Genomic DNA, 27,685 nt, shown 5'->3' with positions numbered 1-27,685 from the left:
TATCATGCACTGTGACATGTATAAAAATACTATGCAAGCCCAGTTGACCTCAATTTTGGACAAGAAGGCACGAGGAAAAGAACTAAGTGACTTTGAAAGAGGGTTCATAATTGGGGCACAGATGGTAGGAGCAAAGATAGTCACAAAGACTGCCCAATTGGCTAGTGTTTCAATAGGAACAGTGACTAAAGTGACATATGCATTTATATATGGGAAAGACATCAGCAAATAAGATTGGAAATTGTGGTCGAAAGTGCATGTTTGATGACCGTAAGGCTCATGCATTACTGCAATTTGTATGGAAAAACAGAAGAGCAACTCTTCCTCAGAGACTGAGAACGTCAATGCAGGATGTGATCAGACTGTCAGCAAGAACAATCCATCGACAATTACATATAGAGGGATATTATTGTAGGGTTGCAGTGCAAAAACCGCTTATTACGAAGATGAATGCACATTTGAGAGTGCAGTGGAGCAAAAACCATAGGCACTGATCTACAGAGATGAGGAAAAAAGTGATATGGTCAGCAGATGAGTCAGCGTTACCCATACTCTCGACAACTGGACAACTACATATGTGGTGTACACCAAGAGAACGGCACAGGCCTGAATAGTTGAACCCGACAGTGAGGGGGTCTGGTGGCTCTGTTATGCTGTGGGGGTCATTTTCCTGGCATGGTTTGGGTCCACTTACAGGGAAGGGTCACTGCAAATCAATACAAAGTTATTCACCTTTATCCTGTGATGAAACATTTCTTTCCTGATGGGAGTGGTCTCCTCCAGGATGACAATGCCCCCATCCACAGGGCACGAGGGGTCACTGAATGGTTTGATGAGCATAAAAATGATGTGAATCATATGCTATGGCCAGTCTCAACCCAACTGAACATTGATGGGATATTTTAGACCAATGTGTTAGACAGCGCTTTCCACCACCATCATCAAAACATCAAATGAGGGAACATCTCTTGGAAGAATGGTGTTCCATCTCTCCAGTAGATGAACAAAGACTTGTAGAATCTATGTCAAGGCGCATTGACATTGTTCTGGAGGCTCGTGGTGGCCCAACACCTTACTAAGACACTTTATGTTGGTTTTTCCTTCAATTTGTCACCCGTCTGTATATATACATATATACAGTTAAATACAAAAGCATTGGGTCACTATATATATATATATATATATATATATATATATTTACACAACATTTTGTTGTGAATGTTATTGTTTTGTCTCTGCACATTGCCCAGCACATTGGATTTGAAATAAAATAATGAATATGAATATGAAAAGTGCAGACTGTAAGCTTTAATTTGACGGCATTTCCATCCATATTAGGTGATCAGTGTATGAATTACAGCCTTTTTAATACATAGTTGCCCTATTTCAGGGGAACAACTGGGAAAAGTAACTAAAAGTAACTAAAAGTAACTAAAAGAAAAACTTTCATAATGTTAGAAAAAGTCAACATATTTAGTACTTGGTTGGAAATTCTTTGCATTGGATGACTGAGCCTGAATTCCGTGAACCATAGACATCACCAGACATTGGGTATCTTCCCTGGTGTTTCTCTGCCAGGCATGTACTGCAGTCATCTTCGGTTCTGGTTTGTTTCTATGGTATTTTCCCCTCAGTCTTGTCTTCAGTAAATAAAACCATGTTCAATAGGATTCAGGACGGGTCACTGACTTGACCAGTCACGAACGTTCCCCTCTTGGCCCTGAAAAAACTTGGTTGCTTTAGCCGCATGTTTCAGTTAATTGTCCTGCTGCAAGTTGGTGAGGTGGTGGTGTCTACTTCTCAGCTGGAAACAATTATCCATTCTTTTATTTCGTCCCGCCTAGACTATTGCAATGCCATTTTTATTTGCCTTAGCAAGTCAGCATTGGATCGACTCCAGTTGGTCCAGAATGCTGCTGCTAGGCTAAATGATAAATGGATTGACTGGATTTATATAGCGCTTTTATCCAAAGTGCTCTACAATTGATGCCTCTCAGTCATCCATTCACACACACACTCACACACCAACGGTGAAAGGCTACCATGCAAGGTACCAATCAGCTCGTTGATAACAATTAGGGGTTAGGTGTCTTGATCAGGGACACTTCGAAAGGCCCAGGGCAGGGGATCGAACCGGCAAACCTCCGACTGCCAGACAACCGCTTTTACCTCCTGAGCTATGTCACCCCAGGCTGTTGACTAGATCCTGCCGAAGGGCTCATATTACCCTCATGTTGGCCATGCTTCACTGGCTGCCAATTAAATTCAGGATCGATTTTAAAATCATGTTGACTACTTACAAGGCATTGCATGGTCAGGCTCCTGCATATATTAGTGAACTGCTGTCTCCATACTCCACCGGTATGTCTCTTAGGTCTTCGGACCAAGGACTGCTGGCTATCCCTCGGTCTAGACGGAAGACGAAGGGTGATCGTGCTTTTGCCACTGTGGCGCCTAGGTTATGGAACAGCCTTCCCATTGATATTAGATATGTTAACACCGTGGACACTTTTAAGCGGTGTCTAAAGACTCATTTGTTCAGATAGGCTTTCAATTGATGCTCAAATTGTTTGTTTTATGTTTTATGTATGTTGTTTTACGGATGTGTGTGTATGTGTGCGTATACATTTGCTGTTTTTATTTGCACTCTGTGAAGCACTTTGTGGCCCTTGTCCTTGAAAAGTGCTTAAATAAATAAAGTTCACTTACGAGTTGAAGTGCTGTCTAATGAGTACTGCATTTGATTGGATCTGGGCAGGTAAGATATTTCTACACACTCTAGAATTCATCCAGTTGCTCCGGAGAATCCGCCCCTTTCTCACCACCTACTCAACCCAGCTCCTGGTCCAAGCAATAGTTCTATCCCGCCTGGACTACTGCAACTCTCTTCTGGCTGGACTACCGGCATCTGCCATCAGACCCCTGCAACTCATTCAGAATGCTGCAGCTCGTTTGGTCTTCAACCTCCCCAGACACTCCCACGTCACTCCCCTGCTCACTACCCTCCACTGGCTGCCTGTTATAGCTCGCATCATATTTAAAACATTGGTCCTAGCATACCAGGCAGTCAAGGGATCAACCCCAGCATACCTCCACAAGATATTCAAACCCTACATGCCAGCCAGATCCCTCCGTTCTGCTACCTCAGGACGCCTGGAACCTCCCCCTCTTCGCACCTGCGCTTCCAGAACACATCTCCTGTCTGTTCTGGCCCCATGATGGTGGAATGACCTCCCTGTGGAGGTCAGAACAGCTGAGACACTGACCCATTTCAAGCGATGACTGAAGACTCACCTCTTCAGGCTGCACCTCTCCCCATCCCTCCCTACCTCCCTGTAATCTCTTAAATGACTGTAAGCTTAGGGTTGTAACTAGGTAGCTGTTTCGTAGGTGACTTAGTTAATGCACCTGTCTTAACTATTGCTTGTATTTTTCCATAGACTGCGTTGTTGCTGTTCTCGTTTGTGTTAGTGTTAATCAGTTTAACCTTCAGGGTCCAAGTTGAACTATGTGGTTGTTCCCTGCACTTGGACTGGTACTTCTCTCTAGGGTTTTCGTCATACTTGTTCCTGGTTATGGTTATACACTTTGTTGTACGTCGCTCTGGATAAGAGCGTCTGCCAAATGCCTGTAATGTAATGTAATGTAATGTAATGCTCCCATCAGCACTCACATCATCATGGAACTTCAGGTGAATGAAGAAAAATGAGAAAATACCAGTGGTAGCCATACATGCCTAAGTCATAACACTACTGTACCTCCACCATGTTTCACAGATGAGGGGGGATGCTTTAGATCACGAGCAGTTTCTTTCTTTATTCACACTTTGCTCTTTTCATCACCTTGGTATGCGTTAACACTCATCACCTCCGCCCACTCGGTTCCAGAACTTTATGGTTTTTAAAATGTGCTTTTATCAGACTCTAACCTGGCTGTCCTGTGCTTGAGGCTTACAGTGGTTTACATCTTGCACTGAACCCTCTGAGGTTATGCTAGTATACTCTTCACTTTATGGTAGTTTAATACACATTTATGCCTGCACCCTGGAGAATGTTCTGTTTGACAGTTGAAAATTGTTTTTTCTTCACAATTGAAAGTATTCTTCAGTCATCCACTACAGTGGTCTTCTGTTGTCCTTCAGGTCCTTTGCTATTGCCGAACTCACCGATGTGCTCTTGCTTCCTAACAATATATCAAACAGTTGATTTTGGCATACCCAATGTTTTGTCTATGTGTCTTTATTCTGATTTTCAACCTTGTGATGTTTTGCTTTACTGGTATTTGGTCCTCTTGTTGAGAGACAACAGCAACAGACTCTGAATGAAAATTCCATACCTAGAATCAACTATAGACCTGTTAGCTTTCTTTTGCATTAATTAATGACACAACGACACACAGCTGGCCAAAAAACAGCTGAGCATCCCATTGTCCCATACTTTTGCTCCCCTAAAATGAGGGGAACGTGTAAAAAGTTCTGTAATTCCAATGCGGATCACCCAAGAAAGTCTTAAATCCATTCAATCCTGTACATTGCAGTATTCCAACCTCTATCGACTGACAAAAATAAGGCATCGTTGTGCAGTTTGGTACACCAACCCGAAAATCTGGTAATAATTATGTAATATTTGCTTCAAATTATTAAAAAGTCTCAGTGTTACAGAAGATGTAGAATGCTGATTTCACTGCACAAGCCTTCAACTTGTAATGTGATGGCCTTGTGCAAGGGCCAATGGTGAAATGATAGAACATTGGCAGTGTAACATAATGGTTATGATGGGTTCTGAGTTTTTCTCCTCTGGAAGTAGTGACACCATACGGTATCAGGCACCACTAAGGGCATAGGTTGTTCATGTACAAAACAGATGTCATTAGGGAACAATTAGGGAAGAGTTTGGAAACTGGGGATGCAAATCTGAGGTCATTCCTAGGTGGGGAACTGCCATTATACACTTGACCGAGGGTAAATTTAGCTAAATATCTAAAATATAAAACAGTAAAAATTGACTGTACCAATTAGAGATAAAACTCAAACAGAGAAAACATCTATTTTTCATTGTCTTCATTCTCCGAGTTCACGAAATCACTAAATGCACAACATATTTTTTTCACCCTTTTTATTCTTGTGTGTATGAGTATCAGGAGCTGATTACAGTATACAATGACATGGGTTTAGGTTTATCATGTTTTTATTAGCATAATTTACAGTACATTGTTAAAAGGTATTCCTGGATTTCTAGTAAAAGACCATGATACTAGAATAGGTTAGCTCTATTCAGGAAATGAAACAGACTTTGAGCTAACTGCAGTGTTTTGTTCAAATGCCAGTCACGCTTGTTTTTTCCATATAAAATAAGCTTACTTAATAAGTCCTGTAAGCATTCTACAGAGCATGTACAGTATTCTTGAATGGTCCTGGTCAGTGGCAAAATAATTGGGAGAAAGGAGCAAAACGTCTGCCATGAGTTTATCCAATACATATGCATCCTCATCAGATTGTAAGAGAATGGCACCATCTCGTGGATAAAAAGTATTTTGCATAGGCGTTCAAACTCAAGGTTGTACTGAGTAAACTGTGCCACGAAGCCTGTGGGTGAGGATCTCTGCTGAACATGCAAGGTTACACATTAAAATACAAACCGTAATCTAAATTATCCCTGCATTGTTATAATTTAACGTAAAGGCTGCTGCAGCAGCCATAGTTCCAAATACAAACATTCACAATTACAAACATTAGTGTAATAGTGTACAGTAGTGTAATAGTGTATCAATATTCAGCCAAGAAAACATTCTAGTAATTACACCTCTTATAATGCAACTTTATCCATAAAATACTGTAATTTATTTGTCATCTCGTCCTTTATGGTTGCTATATACGATTTTCAAAATTAGCAGTTAATTGGTGTTATACAGCGTGAATAACACAGACAGTATTACCCACCACCCATCCGACAAATGATCTGCCAGGTTTGAGTGTGTGTGTGTGTGTGTGCGTGCGTGCGTGCGTGCGCGTGTGTGTGCGCGTGTGTCTTAGGAGCGGGGGGTTAGTGTGTCATAAATAATCGGATAATGAAAAGGGTTTCTGTCCAAGCGTGGAAATACTGGAAATATATTAATAATGCTACAGTCTGAAAATTGTTTTGTTTAACTCATTAAATAAATCTGGACTATTATTGCCTGCCTGTATCCGCTATGCTGAGATACTTGGTTCCTTGCGGTCTCACGAAGATTTGCGTGAACATCTTTATATTTTCAGCCAGTGCGGCTGCGTGGCGCTGTTTGCCACGTACCGGTTGGCAAGAGACTTCCTGGTGCGAGGAGGATCAGACGAGAAGGGCCTCGCTAGAGCACCGTCATTGCAGGATTTGTTACACAGGTAAGGTAACAATGTCTTAGTGAAGTCACAAAGCCAATATTAATAGCGGGAAGTGTGATAGCATTAGCAAGTAGAATTACTGGCTTGCTAGAGACCACTGCTTGTTCGTTTGCTATTCAGCTAAGATAACTAGCTAGGTAGATGAGCTCAGCTAGGACAGATAGCTAGCTAAATCAGCTGGGTGGTAGCTAATCGTAAGGTGTGGTACTCTGGCCCGTCATTTTAAATGAATTGTAAGCTGAAGCCGAAGTAAATACGCAATGACGGATACAATTTAGTTTCGTAATAACATGCTAGTAAGTGCTTAAATCGCTCAATTATGCTATGAACACTCATTTTATGCGGCTTGTATGGGCCTCAGACGCATGGTACACTTTTTCGCAGGAAGTTGAAATACGATCTAGTGTAGTTTGTGTTGAGTATTTCCCGCATATTTTCTATGGGACTATGAAGGGGTGACTATATGGCAAGTGTGGACATCCTGTAGTGACACAGTGAAAAGTCCTGTGATTATCAGTATTTTGCGTACGTGTAACTCTGATGTTGGGTCACTAGCTAGTCTAGCTTCTCAGTTGAATGTCGCAGCTCAGTTTCAGGGGCCAGTGTTTTTGAAGAATTGTTCGTGAAATAAATTTGGAAACCTGGTCATCCGAACAATAAATGTGACTGTTGGTTACCGGTATCCAAGCTTACTTATTCTGCTAGCTATATAGCTATTGTAGCTAGCTAATGTTAGCTGGCTGTTGACGTTAACCAATGTTATCCAACTAGCGCTTAGTTGCCATTAGATAGGCAGGTCTGGCAAGAAAACTGTAATTTCATGGTAGCTAGCTAATATACCCTCATATATAGGAAGTCATTGCCAGGTGGACTATCTAACCATTGCCTAGTTGGAATAATCCCTGCTTTCTAGCCTAATGTTATGACGTTGGCTAGAATGTAACATATTTGTGAGAAAGTTCAAGAAATGTGTTGACAGTAGAGTTGATTAGCTATTCTTTTCTGAGTGTTTCTAAATTCCAGTGAACGCAAGCTAGCTAGCTACCCATGACTTGTATTCTTGTCACCTAAATAGTACGCTTAGTTGCATAAGTAACGTCACACGTCATTAATTATGCTAGCTAAAGTTAGCTGTTTATATATTTTATGTTGACTTAAGTTAGCATTCATTTTTTTGTAATCTGTTTCTGTTCTTTCATTACAACAGGCCTGTGACTGATAGCTCTCGATTGTTTTAGTCAAGCTTTAGCCAAGGATGACGTCATAGGTAAGGTCCTGTCAGGCTATGGGAGCACTCCAGTTAGGAAATAGCTGCATAAGTGAATTTGAGCTATTGTTTGAAAATGGGACATACCAGTTGAACTTTGGCATCACAGATAATTTGTTGTCAGATGACACAGCTTCTTGAATAAGACCTGCTACTATCTATAATGTAACCAACTGAACCCTCTGACATTGGGTGCCATGTTGAGCAAGGGGACAGCTTTCCTGCCCTTGAAAAATGAACCTGGAACGATGAAATCTGTGCTATGCTTTACTGCCTTAAAGTGTTGGCTAAGTATTCTGAAAAATGCAACAAAAAAAAAACGAGTTACCATGGACGTCCTCCTGACATTGACCTCGTAGTAGGTAGAAAGATGTGGTTGTTTTCAGCTTAATACAATTAATGTGTATTCCTCCCACCACTATTCACTCCTATTAAAACCTACAAAGCAGTCGGTGTCTTTAGTATTGTAAACCCTGCTGTGTCATAGGTCTAGCCTAAGAAACCCTGTTGTGTGTTTCAGGGGAAGGTTTTTAAATAAATATAGCCAATTTTGTAATACTTTCAGGCTTTTCCTATGTTGGTTTGAGGACAAATAGGAGTTTACTCACTTTTGCCAAGTCATCCTTTAACCATTGAACTTTAGACTTCTTAAAGCAGTAGTACCGTTTTACCAAGAGCACTGTACAGTTCTGTGTATGCGCCCAGTTCAGATGGACTTTGAAAGTAGTGCTAAGGGACCGAATCTAAGGACACAATGGAAATGGATAAAGATAAAGGATAATCCACAATGAGGTGGTCAGCTATCGATAAAGAATGGCTGATGCAGAGGCGAAGAACCCCCCAACATCAAGCAGGGTTGCCTCCCCAAAAGTAATTATTTTTCCATGGCTGACCACCTTGGAGTGGATTATTCATTACCTGTACATTTCTATTATATTGATTTTAAGTGACTTTTTTCAAACAAATACATTTAAATTAACGTGAAACTAATTCTACATTGTGTTCTCATAGATAATAAGTCTATTTGAGATTATTGGTTAACGGGAGTATTTGAGTAAAATAGACTACGAGGTAAGTTTGCCTAGATTCCATTCTACCTTTAGTGTAAAAATTTTGCAAATAATACTTTCGTTGTGTTGGCGCAGGGCATATTTATTAATTTAAAATGTAATAATGTCAGTGGCATAATGTCAGTGGCATAATGACATACATTGATGCTATAATAAATAGCAGCAGTGTACTGTGGCTCAACATTTGCCATTGTTGCAATTTACTTTTCACTCCACATTCATTCGCGATGGGAATTTTTTCCCAATGAACTTCAAATATTTGAAAGACTATTTGGAATTTCAAAAATCTATCTTATATTAGTCTATTAAATGCATATGATTAGGAAAATTCACGAAAGGGGAGCCACGTCGATTTCATGTTTGCTGATTGATTTTCTTAAAGTGACAATGGTTAAATTGACCACTGCGGCCGAGACTTTTTTCTGCAGTGTTATGAAGAGAGTTAAAGTGTTATGCTACCCTTTGCAGTGGTCATTATTCAGATATATTTCACCATGCAATGCCTCAAGTGACTAACAGAATCAAGCATTCAACAAAGCTGTGTGATAAATAAGCAATAAGGCATGAGGGGCCGTGCCATATTGTGAATGTAGTGACGTCTAAAGGGCCTTGTTAGGCATGACGTGATGCCATGACTTTATTCACAGTATGACATGGCCATATTGTGGTGAAATGGTGGTAATATCATTAAAGTTGTCGCTGTATAAAAAAGACAACACTATCATTCATTAATAGCAATATAGTTTATAACAACATTTTTGAATGTTTGGCAAGCAACACAGCAATGCAGTGGAAATATTAACGCATATCTCATCATATATGAAAAATATATTAAGTATACGAAGTTGGAAATGGGAAACAATGTAAAAATTTATCACCCTAAATTGTTGTATTTTCCCATCAAATACTGACACTTTGATCCTAATGCTAATAGAATTATCAGAGGACCGCGGAGTTCGCTGAAAAACAGTAGGCTTTTTCAACTGGAATTATTATTTTCTGCCTGGTAAAAATCACTGTCATGGTCATTCCAGACGTGAATAAAATGACGGAATTATGCCAGAAAAAATTACATTACCTGACCTCCCCTAGTGGAACTAGTCCTGTCTGGACAGGACTTGTATGCGCACGAATGTGGCTGATGTCTGGTAATGTCCTTTTTAATGCAGTTATTGTTTGTGCTTTTCAAGGTAATGTGGTGTGTGTGGGTGGGTGTTCTTCAGTTTAAAAAAATAAAATAAAAATCAGGAGGAGGTGAACATTTAGGCTAGTTCCTGACATGCACAGAGCGAATAAACCATTTTAGTTCAGGTAACTCAAACGGTTTCCATTTAAATAGTGAGAGGCGACATTGGGTTTTTTTGTTTTTATGTTGTTGTGCCGGATACTATGTTACTGTAAATTATTTTTAGTGTCACTGAGTTTGAGTCACTCCATGGTTACACTTGTAGCTTATGCAGCTGCATGTCCATGCATGTGTGCATAGGCTACATGTAGCCACACATGCTGATGTTTGTCCCGCTTCCTCTCCAGCTGTGCGGCACCATGAACGGGCAGCTGGACCTCAGTGGGAAGCTGATCATCAAAGCCCAGTTGGGCGATGACATCCGACGCATCCCTATCCACAACGAGGACATCACCTATGACGAGCTGCTGCTCATGATGCAGCGTGTCTTCAGAGGAAAACTGCAGAGCTCCGACGAGGTCGCCATAAAGTACAAAGATGAAGGTGGGTGTGGCTACCCCACACTGAACCAGGGATCAGAAACTCCAGTCCTGCAGCATTTTTCTCATAGAAACCACAAAATGAAAACCATCTAAAGGAATACATTTGCAACTGCTTTGGTATTGTGTTTTGTAAAAAGGTAGTGTTTGCACGTCTAGTATTCGTAGCACCGATGCTTAAAGAGACAAAGTCAAATAGCATAGCGAAATGTCCCTATACACTCTCTTGCCAAATCTCAAAATTTCAAGTGTTATTTGTCCTGTTTCTGTATATTGCTCATATTGAGCATTATTTTGTTTTGTAAACAACAAAGAACATTTTTTTCTCCACAATTTTCTCTTCCATTCAATACATTCTTGAGAAAATAGAAAATTTGATCTTGTTGGGTTTAACAGTTCCATTTTGCAGTGACTGGATGTTTTTAGTGTTACATACAATGGGCTCCAGAATTATTGGCACCCTTGATAAATATGCACAAAAAATGCTAAACTAAAAAGTAATACAGTTATTGACATAAGCTTTATTTTCCCACATGTGTAAACTAGTGTGCTTGATTAATGATTCATTGGAATCAACCAAAGTCTTAAATGTTTTAAATAAAAAATATATTTCCCCAAAAAACAAAGATGACAGCCATGAGTCTTTTCCTATAATTTGTGAGAAGGTTAGAGAACACATTTGGAGGGATTTTTGACCATTGCTCCATGTAGTACTTTTCAGAATCAATGATAGCTTTGGGTTTGCGCTTATCGACCCCCCCTCTTCAGTTCAGACCACAGGTTTTTGATGGAATTTAAGTCTGGAGACTGAGATGGCCATTGGAAAACATGGATGTTGATTTCACTTAAGCATTTCTGTTTTGATTTTGATTTATGCTTGGAATCATTGTCCTGCTGACAATCTACCTATGACCAAGTCCTAACTTCTTAGCAGGGACAACCACATTTTCTGCCAGAATGTCCTGCTACTTTGTTGAATTCATTGTGCCATTGATCTAAAATAGTGCCCCGGGACCATTGCCAGCAAAACATCTCCAAAATATCAATGACCCACCTCCATATTTGACAGTAGGTATGATGAGGTGCTTCTCCTGTATGCATTCCTCTTTTGCCGCCAAACATGTTGATGGTGTGTATGGCCAAAACGTTCAATTTTGGTCTCATCTGACATTAGCACTCTGTTCCAATCATAATTCCAATGAGGTTTGGCAAGCTCCAGATTCTTGGTTTTGTTTATTGTGCTCAGTAAGGACTGTCTTCGTGCCACCCTTCCAAAGAGTTAGTTGATATGGAGGTGCCATTTAATGTTTTTTTTTTTTAGACTTGTTGACCGCAAGAAGCAAACCAGTCTCTGTAATTCTTAAACAGTGATCCTTGGGTTATTAATGGCCTCCCTCACCATCTTCCTCACCATCCGTGGGACACCATGCACTTACTTCCTCTTCCTGGCAAATTTGCAACCATTCCATATGTTTTACACCTTTTTATTATTGCCCTTACTGTGCTAAGTGGTATGTTTAACCGTTTATGTCTTTTTTTGTACCCATTACCAGGCTTGTGACGGTAAATTACCATCAGTCTCTTCTGAATTGACAGTTATTTGGCTTTTCCCACGCTGATGGATGACAAAGGGATTTTGCATGCTTGTTACCTCAATTTTATTCTCTAGTGAAACTGGAAGTGATGGAATGACACAATATAGTTCCTTTAGACTGAGATGAACTAAATTAAGTAAAATTGTATTGCCAATTTCATTTTGTTTGATTGTACTTACAATAATTGTTAGGGGTGTCAATAATTATGGCACCTATGGTTTTCAGAAAAAAATTCATTACTTAATAAAAAAAAAAAACATTGAAGCATGAGAGTAAATGTATTGAAATAAAAGTATATAGTTTTCCCATATGTTTGAACATAACATATAGATTGTTATCTGTGTCATTTATTATATGCAGCCTTTTTTCTTAATTTTTATTAAGGATTAAGAGTGCCAATAATTATGGAGCCCACTGTATATCATTGCGTAGATGTGTTATAGCATATTGCTTGTCTCTTTATTTAGCATCTGCAGCTCTACCCTGTCTGTACAGGAGCAGATAGCAGTATGAATTCAATTTCCTGACCACTGCAGTGGCAGTGTCCACTGCAGGGACTGTGCATATTAGGCTCAGATTTGATTTCTTCCTGTTTTGCTTCCTCCCCAGATGATGACCTCATCACCATTTTTGACAGCTCTGACCTCTCCTTCGCCATCCAGTGTAGCAGGATACTCAAACTTACACTTTTCGGTAAGTTGCAGAAAACATGAGTAATTACACACTCACATTTTTTTTCAGGTGCTACTTATTGGGGTAATTTGGATTACAAGGCACACTCCCATCCACGTGTTTTGCAATTAAAAATGCCCACATGCACACACTCACGCACAAAAATTTAAACACCCAAAAATACAAACATGTCCCTCTGTGCACTATCAACCACACACAGGACAAAAATGCGCACCGACTCGCATACATGTACTACCACATGAGTGAGACTGGCGCTTGCTCAAAACGGAAGAAGGCTTTTTTTCTGCACATGCTTTAACGTAGCACTTGGGGGCACTCATGCTCCAGAATAGTACAAAGTGCAGCTTTTTTCTTTTTTATCTTGCTGTTTCAGTGTATTTCTGCAGAGGTCCCTCGAGTTGTGTGTTTATTATTAAAAATACCACTGCATTTGGGATCAGGCTGTACTTCAGTCAGGGCCTCCTCAGGTCAAAAGTGTTAAATTGTCTTAAGTTCCTAATACATGAAAGACTTTACAAAGTTTTAATTTGTCTTGCATATGGATTTCAAAGATCTTAAATATTTTTTGGTGTTGGCTGGGAGAAGGTCACAGCACCACAAGAGTGTTTTTAATGTGTTTATAATTACATTTTCCAAGGCAGTCAGTCGTCCCTCCTTTAATATTTTTACTTTACTTCGATGGAGAAAGCAGAGAGCCTTAACAGGCGAGGGATCACAGAACGTGCACCCCATTGCAGAATGCACTCAGGAGGCAATAAAGATTAAATGAAAAGAACCAAAAGAAGCTGTGGCAGTGATTGAAAGCAAGGCAGCAGAACCGAGACTGAGGCCGTAGCATGTAGGTGTGTGCACAGGTGTACAGCTAGCTAGGGCTGCCAGGTACACTGTGTTTTGTGGGTCCTGATACCGTACGTGTTCCTATTGTGAAATGTATCCTGTGCAGTGAGCTTATGGAGGTGTCTATCATGTCTGCCCCCTGACATCTTTTTGTGGTGATTTATTTTTTATTGGTTTCCAAAAAATCAATGTATGCTAATGTATGATTTTCTATCAGATGTTCTGGAAGGGATGTAATGCCCATAAACATCAGTAATTGGTTTCCTTTACTTTCCTTAACCCTTGTATTGTGTTTCCAAGTTAAAATGTCATAAATACCGTCTAGTTTATTTTATTGGAACAAGGCTTCATGATCCCCAGAAACAGCTATGTAAACACAACAAAACCAATGGTCACCATTTAATTCAATTCTGAAGGTCTCTAAAAAAAATAGTTAAATCTGTGGTGTTATGGGTCAAATGTGACTCGGCAGAGAATATTGACTGTTGACAGTATGGCATGCAGTATTGAAAAGTTGTGGGTAGTTCTGTGGATCAAATTTGGCTCAAACAAGATTCATCTTTGAGTCTAGACACCGCTCCGCTCTCCTTCCCCCAGGAACAATTCTTTTCTTGCAGTATGGACTCCCAATCCCTCTGGCACCCTTCCCCCAATGGGAACAACATTTTTACTGCAGAATATGGACACTGACATACACACCCACACACACATCCCCTCTCTCTTTCTGTCTTCCTTCCCAGGAACAACATTATTCTTGTAGTATGGACTTGTGCACCCCTCCTCCCCCACCAGCACTCCTCCCCCCATGGAAACTCAGCCGTTCTCGCAGAATATTGACGCACGCACACATACACGCACTGAAAATGAACTTGAACATGAACACACACACACAAGGAGAGACGCATCCTCTTCAATGGTAAATAGATTCTTCAGAGAGATAATCCTCTATCTGGTATTGTCTCATAAATATAATTGTTCAGGTTTTCTCACGATGTTGTTGTCTGGATTCCCCCACCACTCTGGCTCATGGTCTGGCCCATCTTTCATCGCCACCACCACCCTGCCCACTTCTGTCTCCACCTGCCACTCTCCACCACTGCCACCTGGCCCCACCCATCATCTGATCTGCTAGCTCAGGATTGTTATTTAGCTGCCACTAATTTGATCAATGTGAACATTGACTGACTGACCATGTTGGTCACCGAATCGACCAGTAGAGGATGGGTGCCCCCTACATCCTGGTTCCTTCCAAGGTTTCTTCCCATCTGCTACAGGTAGTTTTTCCTAGCCAGTGTTGCTTTAGCCTTGCTCCTGCGGGGGTTTAGGCCAGGGTTGTCTGTGAAGTGTATTGTGACAATTGTTTGTGAAATGCTTTATATAAATAAATTTTGATTTGATTTGAGACCTTTTCCCAGTCACTGTGCTATGTCAGGAGACCTGGGCTGGGGTTTGGTGAGAGAGTTTATTATTTTGAGCCTTCAATCAAACCTTGTGCAATCTTTGGCAAAGAGATGTTGAAGTCAAATATTTGTTTAGGCCTTCAGTTGAGCTTTGAGTACGGATTATTATTCAGACAAATAACAGGACATTTTTCATGCTACAAATGGATGCACATGGTGGTACCTTTGTTTAGGTAAGGTGGACTGCCTTGACTGCATATGATTTGAGGAACCCTCTTGTTCATATTCAATTTGAATTTGTTATTTTGAACAAAGTAAAGTTTGGTTTTTGGAAAAAAGAAGAAATTTTACCTTTTTTCTAACAGATCTATACGGGTCAGTTTTGACCCATAACACCACTGATGTCACTACTAAGGAATTTATTCTAGAAAGTTGTTTTCTAATATTAGTCTGTTGTAGTCAGATAACGTGATTACCCCTTGTCTTCATTATAGAAAATATCATGAGTGAATTTAGACTGTTTTTAAATACTGAAAACATATGGTATATTGTAATGCAAGTGGTCTTGCTACCAAGAAATAAAAAATAGAAAAATGATTGTATGGTTATGAATGGACAATAAGTTATAGTTTTTTTTTTTTTTTTTTTTACCTCATATTGGATGATAATCATTGTTTTTTGAGTGTTTTCTGCAGAGTTAAAACATGGGTCAAATTTGACCCGCCTACGTAACTGCGTTCAACATTCTAACACATTAGGAAGGTTAACTGAAAAGGAAAGATTTTGGGGAATTAATATTTATCTATACATTTGATCTGGACTGTATTTCACCATGTTTTTGTGATTATTATGGCATTGGAATTGATCTTAAATTACATGCCAGGTAAAAACATTTCTCATGAAAACTGCTTAAACTCATGATGCGTGAGGAGTTTTCAGAATAACTGATCTGTTATTCTGGGTGTGTATAGATAACATTTAGGTTAAAATGGTGTTAAGCTAATTGTTCATTGCTCACCTCATCTTTCAATCTTCATGGTCTTTCCTTTGTGGAAAATGAAGTGATTTGAGAACAATGGACCTCGTTCACAAAACATTTCTTAAATTATTCTTACTTTTGTTCTTAAAAATGTTCCTATGAAAAACCAATATGGGATTCATGACACAGACCTTTGCTTTTATGCATATCCCATGTGTATGAGATGATAAATGCTGAATGCAAATTTTATGCGCAATTCTGATCATATTATTAGCATAAGGAAATATCCATGAACAGATATAGATAAGAAAAAAGATGAATGTCGAAATATTTTTAGAAACGTTCTTACGCACAGTTCACGATCAAATGTAAGCTTACACATGTTTTGTGAATGATGCCCCACCAGTGCAGTCATAATTGTTTTCATCGTGCTCGATGGGAAGTCATTTTTCTCAGTTTTTCCCTGCTTCAACAACCTCTGGATTAGTTTTCCTAATTGTCAGGCGGCTCACCCCAATTACACTGAAGGTTCCGCATAATCATAACTCGCAATCGCAGTGTTCTGCCATATTACGACTGGTCCTAAACTCAGAGTCCCTCCCACCCAATCTCAGTTCACTGGAATTGAGGGATTCCAAATGTCAAACCTCCATCCCCCTTTCCTGCTCCTGAACTGGAGCTGTTTCTGAGGAGGGAGGAAGGAAGGGAAAAATCAGGCTGGTAATCATAAAAGGCCCTCTGGTTTTCTAATGCAAATGCACATCGATATCACTGCAGTTATCAATATCGATGAGGATCTAGTACTTCGCCATATGAAGTTCAGAGTTAACTGCTGGAAGGATTTAAGTGTTGCGGGGCACTGTGCAAGTGGAAAAAATGTGTGTGTCTACTTTGTGTAAACTGGAAACCCTAAGAGCTTGATATGCATTTTTGTACGTCGCTTTGGATAAAAGCGTCTGCTAAATAAATGTAATGTCCTTCCAGAAGTGTGGCAAGGTTATGTGTCTGGACTGTTTCCCATTGTGCTTTGCAGCAGATTCAATAGTTTTTATTTTTATGGGTGTTTATTTTTTTGTGGAGAATGTCCTCCTTTTCCTCTTCTGAGATGTGCATGCATGCGTGTGTGTGTGTGCGCGTGCCTGCCTGCTTGCTTTCTTTTTGTTTTTAATGCAGTGAGTGAGCTCAGCAGGGCCACTTGTACGTGCATCTCTGTGCGTCATGGAGGAGGAGGTGGAGCCACTTCAGTGCTCATTACCTGCCCCTCGTTATGGCATTTAGGTTTTTAGTCAGGACTCAATGTTTTCTGCCAGAACATTAATTTTACAACATTGTTTCATACAGTGTTAGTGAGAAAAAGGTTTAGTGAAAAAATTGGTTGTCTCTTCCTTGGGCGCCTTTACTGCTTTATCTCCTGAGTCTGTCATCTCCGATTTCTCTCTCTGTCCTTTATATATTTCTGTCCATATGGATGTATGGCGGCAACAATGCAGTGTAGTTATTAGGGAACAGGGCTTATGGAGTGCTATACATGCTTGGTTGCAGTAAAGGAACATTAATCAGTGAATATCACAGAATCTGTCAATAATTATGGGTCCAAGCACAAGGTGCGAAGGAACCCTATTGTTTTGCTAGAAGTTTTTAAATAATCAACGTTTTTTCCATGTCTAAACCTGACTATGGAAAATATCGTACATGGGACAGACATCAAATTTAGAGGGTGGATTGGGGGAGTTTGCAGCCACCTAAGCCACAACTAATGACCCATGTCCACCATAGGAGGGGGGTGCTATAAGCAAACACACTTTGGGTCATAACTCGGGAATCATATGTTCATTTGTAAATCTTTTTTTTTTCTTTTGATTCCCTGAAAGTTTACTTCCTTCATGGAGTGATGTCATGGCTCTTCTGAATCATTTTCCTGCCATTTTCACTAAACCTTGACACTGTAAAATAAATAAATATACCGACTGGCACCATGGAATGCATATACGCATATGCGTCAAGACCTCATCTGTAAATGGATACCATCAAATTGGTGCCCATTGGAGAAATGTGGGCATGGCGGGCTCTCTAACGCACCATAACGCAACAGTGGGGCCATATTTGCACTGTTTCTTGGCTAAAAGTGATGGAATGTCACATGATAGTAAAGCCAAATTTAGATGTTGGGTTTGAAGTCTCCCCCCATTTCTTGTCTGCACTATTCTGAACACCGGTCACAAAATGTATCTAGAAGATGTGTTTTGGGAATAAATGATCTTCGGCCACTTGTTTTGCTCCCATCTCAGTGATCTTGTGGGGTTAGGAATTGCTTGAAGTTGTTTGCGCCTTCAATTGGGGATCACCTCCACTGCTTGGACCCCGCCATAGCTGCCTGTGGCTCTAGTTAAATCTGTTTTTTTATGTTATTAAAGGTGTGTACAGTTTTGCTGTTGATGATTTCTCCTTCGCTCCAGTGTACAATGGCCTCTGACCAAACAAGTATAGGCTAGAGAAAGCAGAAAGTCCCCCTGCTTTTATTGACAGACAGCATATTTATTTGTTTCAGTGTGTTATATGTCAGTGTGTGTTGCAGTGTAGAGAATTTTTGAGTTGTCACAGTTTGGGTTTGATGGAGCCCTGGTCTCGGCACCATCACAATCGGACCCTCCTTCCCAGAACTCCAGTGCACACAGTCTTTAAACCCTGCCCCAATCCTTCCAGGACAAAGCAAAACATGGAAAGCGCAGTGGAAAAGCTGTCTTGAGTAGTCACAAAGAAAACACTCTGAAATCTAGCCAGGCTGTGTCAGCACACAACAGTCTGTAACCAGGGAAACAACTTGGCCTTATTCAAGCGGGTGATCAGGCGTCACAAGCAGGCTGAATGGGCCGCATGGAAAGGTTAAATTGGGCCCATGGATCTGAATGACAGCTCTGATCCATCCTCCACAGTGTGCGGTTGTTCTGTCCTTGTGGAGACGGGCGAAGTGAAGAATGATTTCTCGACCTATCATTCACCCCAAAATAATATTACTGGTGATTGTTGTAAAACGGTAAAAATTCCCATAGCTGACTTATAGTCCCTCTCTGTTTTATACGCATTCTCCGCTTGGAATCTTCATCCGAAATGCCTAGATGTGCCAGCCGTAAAGCGTAACCAGTCAAAAGCATTGAAACTCACATATTGGAGACCTGGTCATGTGATGCACTTTCTCGCAGGTTACACGTGTGACCTCACTTCATGAGATGCACGTGGAAATGCAGGCTCTGTGCTTCTGTTGCCAGATTCTCCAGTTCCATAATCTTTCGATATTTTGAGTGGAATGCTTTGATTATTTATATAACATGCATTTATTGTACAGGCTGACCTCTCACGTGAGTTTGAGGAATCTGGTTTGGATTACACAGTTTCTGCATTCACTTCTACTAACTTGCCGGAAAGCACCCCTAAACACCCCCAAACTCCTTTTCTCGCACTCTTCTACTCCCTTGGCTGATGATGTCATTTCCTGCCCTGTCGACACTTTCCTCTGTTCTCAATTACAGCCCACACTGTCCCTGCCACTATTAGAAGAAACTGTATAAAAAAAGCCAAGGAAAAATATAGCTTTTTTCTCAGACAGCTGTTCCAACTGAAGAAGTGGCGCAGTGCACGCTCATGGTCCACCGAGGGGGGCCGGCACGTGTTTGAGCGATGACCTCACGTGGGCTCGGTCTGCAGAGGCACGTGTGAGCAGGACTGGCCCTGCCCCCTCACAGGAAGCACCCCACTACAGAAATAGAGAGGGGTGATGCATTTTACTGCCATCTGGTTATTAATTCTGCCCAGAGTCTTGTTCCCAGGGGCGACTTCATTGTAATACTGGAAAGGGGGTCGCAGCTCCTGGCGTGCCCCAAGGCCTCATTCCAGGAACCAGCAGTCCTATGAAAGGTTCTGATTCCAGTGGTTAACTTTTCTTTCTTTTTTTTTTGGGGGGGGCGTATTTTTTTATTGAATTATCCTTTTTCTAGGAAAGTCCCATTGATATACTATTTCTAATGGAGGCAGATTCCCAAACATTTCCCCCTAATCCACATTCCAGTTTAGGGGAAAAGCAACCCCATTTTCTTCAGATGCATGTTAAAAACAGTGTACAATAAGCCTATGTTTGACAAGTTGAAATTTACATTAAAATCAGTATACAATGTACTTTTGACATGTCAGGGTGCATATTGAAATCAGTATCGAAAGGTATATGTTCTGTTATTGCTCCTCAGGTGTTGTCTGAGGTACTGTCGTCAAGATTAAGCCAAATGTTTCGTAATAGCCAGTGTAATGTTGAGTTTGTAGCTACACTGATGTAACTGTTGTGATTTTTCTTAACCTATTACAGCTCTAGGTTGGTCATCTTACATTTAGTACTTAATTGATACTTCACTTACAATGTTCCCGGATTAGCACATAAGCCAGCTCTGACTCTGTTGCTCAAATAACTCTTACTAAATCTCTCTGGATAAAAGCATCTTCAAAATGAAAGTAATTTAGTGCAATGTCTAGCTGCACTGTCTGTCAGTTTAACTCCAGTCCTGGAGGGCCATAGTATCTGCAGGTCTTAACTCCAGTCCTGGAGGATGTATGCCTTGTTGTTGGATGTACACCTCATTTCCCACAATCCAGTGTGCTGGAGGCATCAGTTCTGGACCATTTTCTTCTTGCTGGTTTTTTTTTTTGTGTGGTGTGAAAGGACTCCCAGTTGCTGCTTTGAGTAGGCTGGCTCACAGGGTAACGCCTGCATTTTTCCAGGATTTTATGCCATGGAAAATTTGTCTTTGCTGTGGCGAAGGCTTCAGGTTCTATGATGCAGGCTGCTCTGTGTCTATCGGTGCATCAGGGAGTCAAGAAAGCAGCTTTGGAGAAACGGAGTCCTGCATTCCGCTTCATTTGACACATCCTCTCATGTGTCATTAATGTCCTGTGCGCTTTGGGGTTCGGTGGCTCATTTATCGGTTCTCAGTAGGCCTTTCCCCAGACAGATCTTTGCCTGAAAGCACATGAACAGTAAACGGAAAGGTGAAGGGCCGTTGACAGTGAAGGAGCTGAAGGAAATGATACTCGCTGCACTGGGATGGACCCCGGTCCCCCTGTGAGATCAGTAAACCCTCCAGCTCCAATCTCACAGCTGTGCCGCATGGCTCAGCCCAACGGTTTTACGCATTTCTGACCGCGCTGAACATCTGCGCTCATGGACGACATTCCCGTCACCCAGTGGTGAGGCAGGTTTCTGTGGGAACGGCAGCTGCTGCAGCAGCCCTGGGATCTGGAGTGTTTATAAAGGAAAAAGAAAGGCTTTGTGCATCTGGCTTGGGTGGGACACCGCAATACGCTTGCTTCTTCCTCCAGAAACATTTTGTGCCCGGCAGCTTATGACAGTGTATGCTTGCACGTTCCCCATAGAGATGTGATGAAGAGAGCAGTGCCCCTTCAGCAGAATTAACATGCTCCTGTCCACTATTCCCTCCCCCCTGGGGTTTACCCAGGTTAGAGCTTTAATGCTGCTACCCAGAATCCCGAGTGGCAGGATCTTCCTCACTGTCCTCTGGCTTCCCTTGTGGAAATGCACTGCAATATATTGTAAATATGTGCACTTTTTTTAATAATGTTTTATTTCAGTATATTTTCGGTATTCTCCAGTTCAGTGTTCCCTGGAATACCATGTAGGCTTTCCTCTACCGTTTTTTGGTCTAGAATAGCCCCCCCTTCAAGCTCAGGGGAAATGGCGGCCCGAAAAGAGCCCCTGGGGGCCATGATGGCAAGGGCTGTGGTGGAAAGAGTGAAAATGAATGGCCTCTGTTGAGTGTCCCGGCCTGTTTTAATGCATCAGGCCTTTATTTTTTGAAGACCTTAATGGAGTTTTATTGTTTGTCGTTCATGTGATTGATGTCTCTTCCCCATACTAGCGTGCCTCAGCCAGGCCTGGAAATCAAGCAGCACATGATCCGTCATATCTGGTTTGCTCCTTTAAGCATTTACTGTTCTGCTGTAAAAAGTTATTGAAATGTTTCTTTTAAAAATGTTACAAAAAGGGAAAAAAATCCTACAGTAAATTATTCTTCACTCGTTTGTCACATTGTAAAGCTAGTTCATTTTCAAGAGACATGCGGATTTGGTTTCTCTGCTTGCTTCTTTTGTGGAACTCCATGCATTTGTGCCTGTAAGCGCTTGGTAATTTACAGTTGTTATTTTAGCTAAGCCTCTCCTGTAGGAGAGGAGTTAGGGTGTGGGTGTGAATAGAAGGGAGACCTGGGTCAGCATCTCTGACCTACACCTCTCTTTAGCCTGGATGTTTTTCTCCTAATTGTGCTCGGCAAGATTTGTGAATTTGTCTGGTTCTAACCAGGCCAGATCTAAGCAAGTCCACGAGCACTTGTGCATACAGAGGGAGAGAGGCCCTGTTCTCCTGCCCCTCACCAAGGTCTGCACAGACCTACTGGGGGATCAACTTGGGGCACAGAGGACATGAAATTGTGAAAACTCTGACTCCCAGTTTCTGTTAGTAAGAGAGTACCAATGCCCCCTTGTTTTCCACATCTGAGAAAGTGCAACATATAGCTTTGTCCTTTCTAGGGCAGATATACTTTCAGAAGCTACAGGTAAGAACCCTACTTGGCCACCTCCTAAATCCCTGTTGCCTGGGATGCCACCTCTTGAACCCCACATGTGTCACTGTAGGTTGCCACTGTTGGTTGCTGGTTCCAGAAGCTTCCCTGGGCCTGTCTCTCCATAGCTCTACCTAGCGACTCCAATCAAACCCATGCAACACTGGAGGGAAGGGGGGAATGAAATTTGCATTTGGAAGCACACAGGAACAGTGTCTGGAAAAAGGCCGTCTTTTTGTTTCCAAAAGCGTTTAGGAGCTCAGAGGCGTGCAATCTTGATTTTTCCGTGTAATGCCAAAATTGAACTGTGATCAAATTTTTTGTTAATGCTTATCCATAACCTGAATGTGCAAATTTGACACCCAGCAGGGAATGTAAGTCCTCTGAATTTGAAACTGGAGGGGTTAATTAAGAGAACGTTTGTGCAAAATAACAGTATTTTATGAGGTTACATTTCCCTCCATCTACCCTTGATTGATTAGTTTGAAAATTGGTTTTAGGAAAAAAATTCAAAACCGCAAAAGGTTGTTTACTTCCAGTTGATGGTGTTTAGAGATGTAAGGGGTGTGGGAAGAGTGTAGTTGTCGCTAGATTATTTGTTTCCATATGGAAAGATGGGTGAGTTCAGCCTGCAACTAAACAACCAGTGGAACAGAAAAACCTGCTTTCATTGGACATACAGTTTGCTGACATCCGGTCGTCAAAACCCACAGCTCCACAAACACACGCACACACCAGCTTACTGTCATTTTTTATCTGTTCTCGAAGTTACCACACACAGCTTTTTCCTCTTTCTTCTTTGAGGGCTTTGTGCTTATCTGTCAGTCTTTTCCTAGTTGAGTAAATTTAAGCTGAGTTGATGCAGCTGGGTTTTTTTTTTCCAGAACTGTAGCTGTGTGCAGTGCTGATCATTCAAGCCAAAGGAGTGCAGTCTCATGTTTGCTCATAGATTAGTTCATTTTTGGCTTCACTGACATGGCATTTCTCTCAGAATTCACAGGTTCACTGTTGAGACAATAGCTTTATTTCAGGAGTGTCAGACTCCAGTCCAGGAGGGCCTCAGTTTCTCCAGGTTTAACTCCATTCCTGGAGGGCCATGGTGTCCTATGTTTTTGTGGTTGCCTTTGTCAGCGCCCAATTTAGACCTTTGAAAAAAAAATCTGTGGACTCCTTAGCCAATCAGTTATTTGAAATCACTTACGTGCCGAAACACATCAAATTTCAGCAAAAACTGCGTACACACAAGACTGGAGTTGGATTCCCCTGTTTTGCCTGCTCTGGGCAGTGATGCACTTTGCTTTTAGTTGCAAAGCCTTCATTGTCCCACAGATGCTGATGGAAGATCGCAATGTGAGGACTCTTAACATCACTTCCTCCAAAGCACCACAGAATTGGCTTTGGTATGATTAGCAAACCCTTGTCTTCTCTCCTTTTGTTGCTGTTGTTGTTATGACTCCCACAGCACAGGATCTGCCGTGAGTGCATGTGTATAAACAAGTTGAGAGGACAATGATCTCCTTTACTACACTAAAGAAAACAAAGATTTACACTGCACTCAGAGCACACCGGTGATTTAAAACCCAGAGGTGATGTGTTGTAGGTGGCTAGTGTTTGGGAAATGCAAAGATCAGATCCTTTTTTTTTTTAAAAAGAGTCTCTTTGGACAAGAGAATCTGCATTCGTGCTATCTTTACAATACATTACATTACATTATCACCTGGTTCATACTCAGTGGCCAGCTCCCGTAGAGGGGGTGAGGTCAATAGCTTCTGCGCTGCCAGTGATTTGCATGACATCAGTGACATCACAGATGTAGGGCAGGAGGGTGTGCCATGTTAGTCCCACTCACCTGGAATGGAAGAGCATATCCCATCATTCCGCTATGTAATCCTCTGGCTCTGGTCCTGTGGTTCCTCCAGATCGGATCCCTCCTCAAACTATGTGGCCTGCCAAAGGGGATTGGAACCAGAATTGATTCAGTTAGATAAAGCTGTCCCACCAAATTGTCTAAGAAACAGGTGATGTGGAACCCGGTGCTTTTGATTTGGGAGACACAGGGGCCTGTATTTGTTCCGGAGTTCTGACAGTTCAAAGGTTCAAGTCATTTCTTGGTTTATGAAGCAGCTGGCACAGACCTTTATGGCAGTGTGTCCGGCTTAGAGGTTATCTGTCGAGGAAAGTGCGTGTCTTTCAGGATGTGCTTGTGTGTTTAAGGCCAGTTTTTTGGTGAAGTTGTCTGGCCTGAGGAAGTGGAAGTGTGAGTTCCTGGTGTTGGACAATGTCTCGCTAGCACTGAAGTTTAATGGCTAAAGAGACAAAATGTAATAATGTTCAGGCCCCATTAGCAAAAAAAAGTATTCCAGCAGAAAAAAAATTTAATTCCACTCACTGAAAACTTCATACAAGTCATTTGTCAGTGCTGTGAAGTGCCGAGTGTTGCCACGGCAGTGATTCTTTCTGTAATTCTGGTCTTGTAAATCTTTTTCCCAGTTTCTCCTTTTGTTATTACAGAGCGAGAAATTCCTGAGGATTTAGGTAAAATCTTGGCATGTAGAATCCTTCAAAGCCCACCTCATCACACGGCTCAGCGCCACCGCCGCTTGGCAAATGAGACCTTGCAGTAAATCACGGAGATGGATGGGCACATTTGGCAGTGGTGTCCAGAAAAAATACAAAAGGATCCATTTTGCTTTAATTTGGGTGCTGGCGAGCATCGGGTGTCATGGGGGTGATTGATGCACCAAGTCTGATCGACCCCATCTGAGCCATTGTATTTCAGCCCTAGTTGGCTGGGACCATTGCACTCTTTGCTTGTAAAGAAAAATTAAAGAAATGAATGACATTTTCTGCATTTCATGGCACTGTGCGTCATGTCACTACTGATTCATTTAGCAGAGTTAACCACTCCAAAGATGGGTATACTAATTTCTTGGATGTTACAATACTTGAAGGTGAAAATGGAGAATTACTGTTGGTCTAGAGAGAAGAAATAATACTCAGCACAGCAGCTCAGCTTTTTTTCCCCATTGTGTTGGGTTGATGGACTGCAGGCTCTTTTAACATTGTTTTCTGTGATTAGCTTGCAATGAACTGCATTAAGCCTGTGGTTCAGAAATGATTATAGAAAAACTTGTTTTACAAATTTACCAAGTTTCTTCAGTGTAGTGTGTTTATGGAGCTATTTCACTAGTGTACTGATTGTGTTCTCTCAACTGTTTTTTTTATTTTTTGTATTTTTTTTAAGCATGTTGACTGTGTTTTCCCCCTCTGCAGTATGTGTATGTGTGTTGACAGTGCATATTGAATTGTCGTTGCAGTGAATGGACAGCCAAGGCCGTTGGAGTCCAGCCAGGTGAAGTACCTGAGGAGGGAGCTGATTGAGCTGAGGAACAAAGTCAACAGCCTGCTAGACAGCCTTGAGCCTCCTGCAGAACCTGGCTTCACCGCCAGCGAGCCTGACAGCGGTACAGATTTCACAGTCTTTCGTATACATATTCACACGCACACAAATATTTTACATGATCACTCATGCACTAGTAGATACATACTGTATGCAGACACATGCTGTGCATGTTCTCCCCGACGGTTGTACATTTGCATTGCATACACACAGCTATACACAAGGAAATGTTACCTTTGTAAACTCATACACAGTGGCAGAAATGCACATGTGCACAAACTCATCCAGACAGAACTGGTTATCAGTATATGTATGTATATGTATATTTTTCTCTGCTTTGAAGTGTAATCTAATTGGGCAGTGTTTCTGTTCCTGTGCATGAGTGTTTGTGTGCATTCCAACATGGGCCTCCTGTCCCTGTGAGTGAAAGCAGATGTGCGAAGCACACTGCAGTAAGGGGGACTACTTGGCTCCAAAAGGGACTCAATTTTCACTGCTAAAGGACATTTAAATGGTTGTTTCTTATTATTGCTGAGCTTTCATGAGTATCAGGTTTAATTCAGTAGCTATCTGAATGCTACATCTGATGCGTATATCTTTATTATGTCCTTCACAGAATATTGCTTGGTCTAATCAGTACTCCTGATCTTGCCCACCGTTAACAGGCCGGGGGGTGGGGTGGGGGGGGCGGGTACATTGATCTGGGCCATGCTAGGGGATGGGGCAAGCAGGAGATTCCTCCAGTGGTCCATTGACATGTGGAATATTTGTTCTAAATGCTATCTTGGCAGAAAAGGTATAGATCATTTTGGTTTTTTCTACTTTATCAGTATTATCATGCTGATAATGGTCAACACTTGATTTAATCTTTACCTATTTTGGTTTGATCTGCTATACTGTCAATCAGGGGCTATAATGTAGGTCCTTAATTATGCAACTTTACCTGCGTTTAGTCGTGAAGGATGATTTTGTCCCAGGCCTGGGCATTAAGCATGGCGGCCCTGCTCGTCATACAGATGCTTTGGTCTTATCCTCTCAACAGAGAGTTGTTATTATAGCTTCATCATTTCTCATTTATCTTTCTCACAAGTTTTAGAAGCTTCTGTTTTTAGTATTGGAGATCTGAGATCTTTTTGCCGTCAGGCTAACAAAGCTCTCAAGTCTGGAATACATCTGGAATATACCATCGGAACGGCCCTTTGACATGTCTGAGCTCTGAGTCTGCTGGGCCAACTGCTTCCCGACAGTGGGAATGTGGAACTGTGGGATAGGTCCCAAAATCAAAAGGGAATGTGGAGGCCAGCCTCTGGACCTTGCAGATAGCTCAGTGTAGAAGACCTGCCAACAACCAAATATGTCCCCAGATGTGGGGCGACATCATTAGAGAAGCCATGCAAAAAAAGATTCTAATTGATGGCTCATATTAATAGCGCTGTAGCTGTTTCCTTTCTTCTACCCTGCTTCTGGCTGAGCCCAATAAGCTGGTCTCTGTCTGTCACAATAGAAACCAGTTTTTGGCAGCAGCATGTTAATTGGGTCATGCTTCAATTTGAAGTAAGTTGGTTCAGAAAACCATGCAGACACTGCTGTTCATGCAAACTGTTTTTTTTTATTTATTTTTTTTTATTTTAAAGCTGTAAGGACACATGAGCATGGAAGAAGCAGCGGAAGTAGTTTCCCCATTTATGTTTACTGTGAGGCAGGTTAGGCAGCTAGCCCATTCCCAAGT

The 27,685-nt window shown here is 41.5% G+C and overlaps 1 protein-coding gene across 3 annotated transcripts in view; it reads left to right on the top strand.

Moving 5' to 3' along the window:
• The first annotated feature begins 6,224 nt into the window (after positions 1-6,224).
• Positions 6,225-27,685, top strand: part of tfg (trafficking from ER to golgi regulator) — a 53,904-nt gene continuing 32,443 nt past the window's right edge. The window contains exons 1-5 of one of the 3 annotated variants that reach the window (XM_035407976.1): positions 6,225-6,373; positions 7,581-7,640; positions 10,244-10,439; positions 12,640-12,723; positions 25,874-26,020. In XM_035407976.1, coding sequence (XP_035263867.1) covers positions 10,256-10,439; positions 12,640-12,723; positions 25,874-26,020 — 415 coding nt within the window. In that variant the 5' untranslated portion in view covers positions 6,225-6,373; positions 7,581-7,640; positions 10,244-10,255. Of the gene's footprint in view, positions 6,374-7,580; positions 7,641-8,354; positions 8,712-10,243; positions 10,440-12,639; positions 12,724-25,873; positions 26,021-27,685 lie in introns of those variants that run through there. The other 2 variants (XM_035407975.1, XM_035407978.1) reach the window with 2 other exon arrangements.

Source organism: Anguilla anguilla, chromosome 3, assembly GCF_013347855.1.
Source record: "Anguilla anguilla isolate fAngAng1 chromosome 3, fAngAng1.pri, whole genome shotgun sequence".
NCBI lineage: Eukaryota > Metazoa > Chordata > Actinopteri > Anguilliformes > Anguillidae > Anguilla > Anguilla anguilla.
The sequence above is the reverse complement of the archived record's forward strand: the minus strand, read 5'-3'. Positions and strand labels throughout refer to the sequence as shown.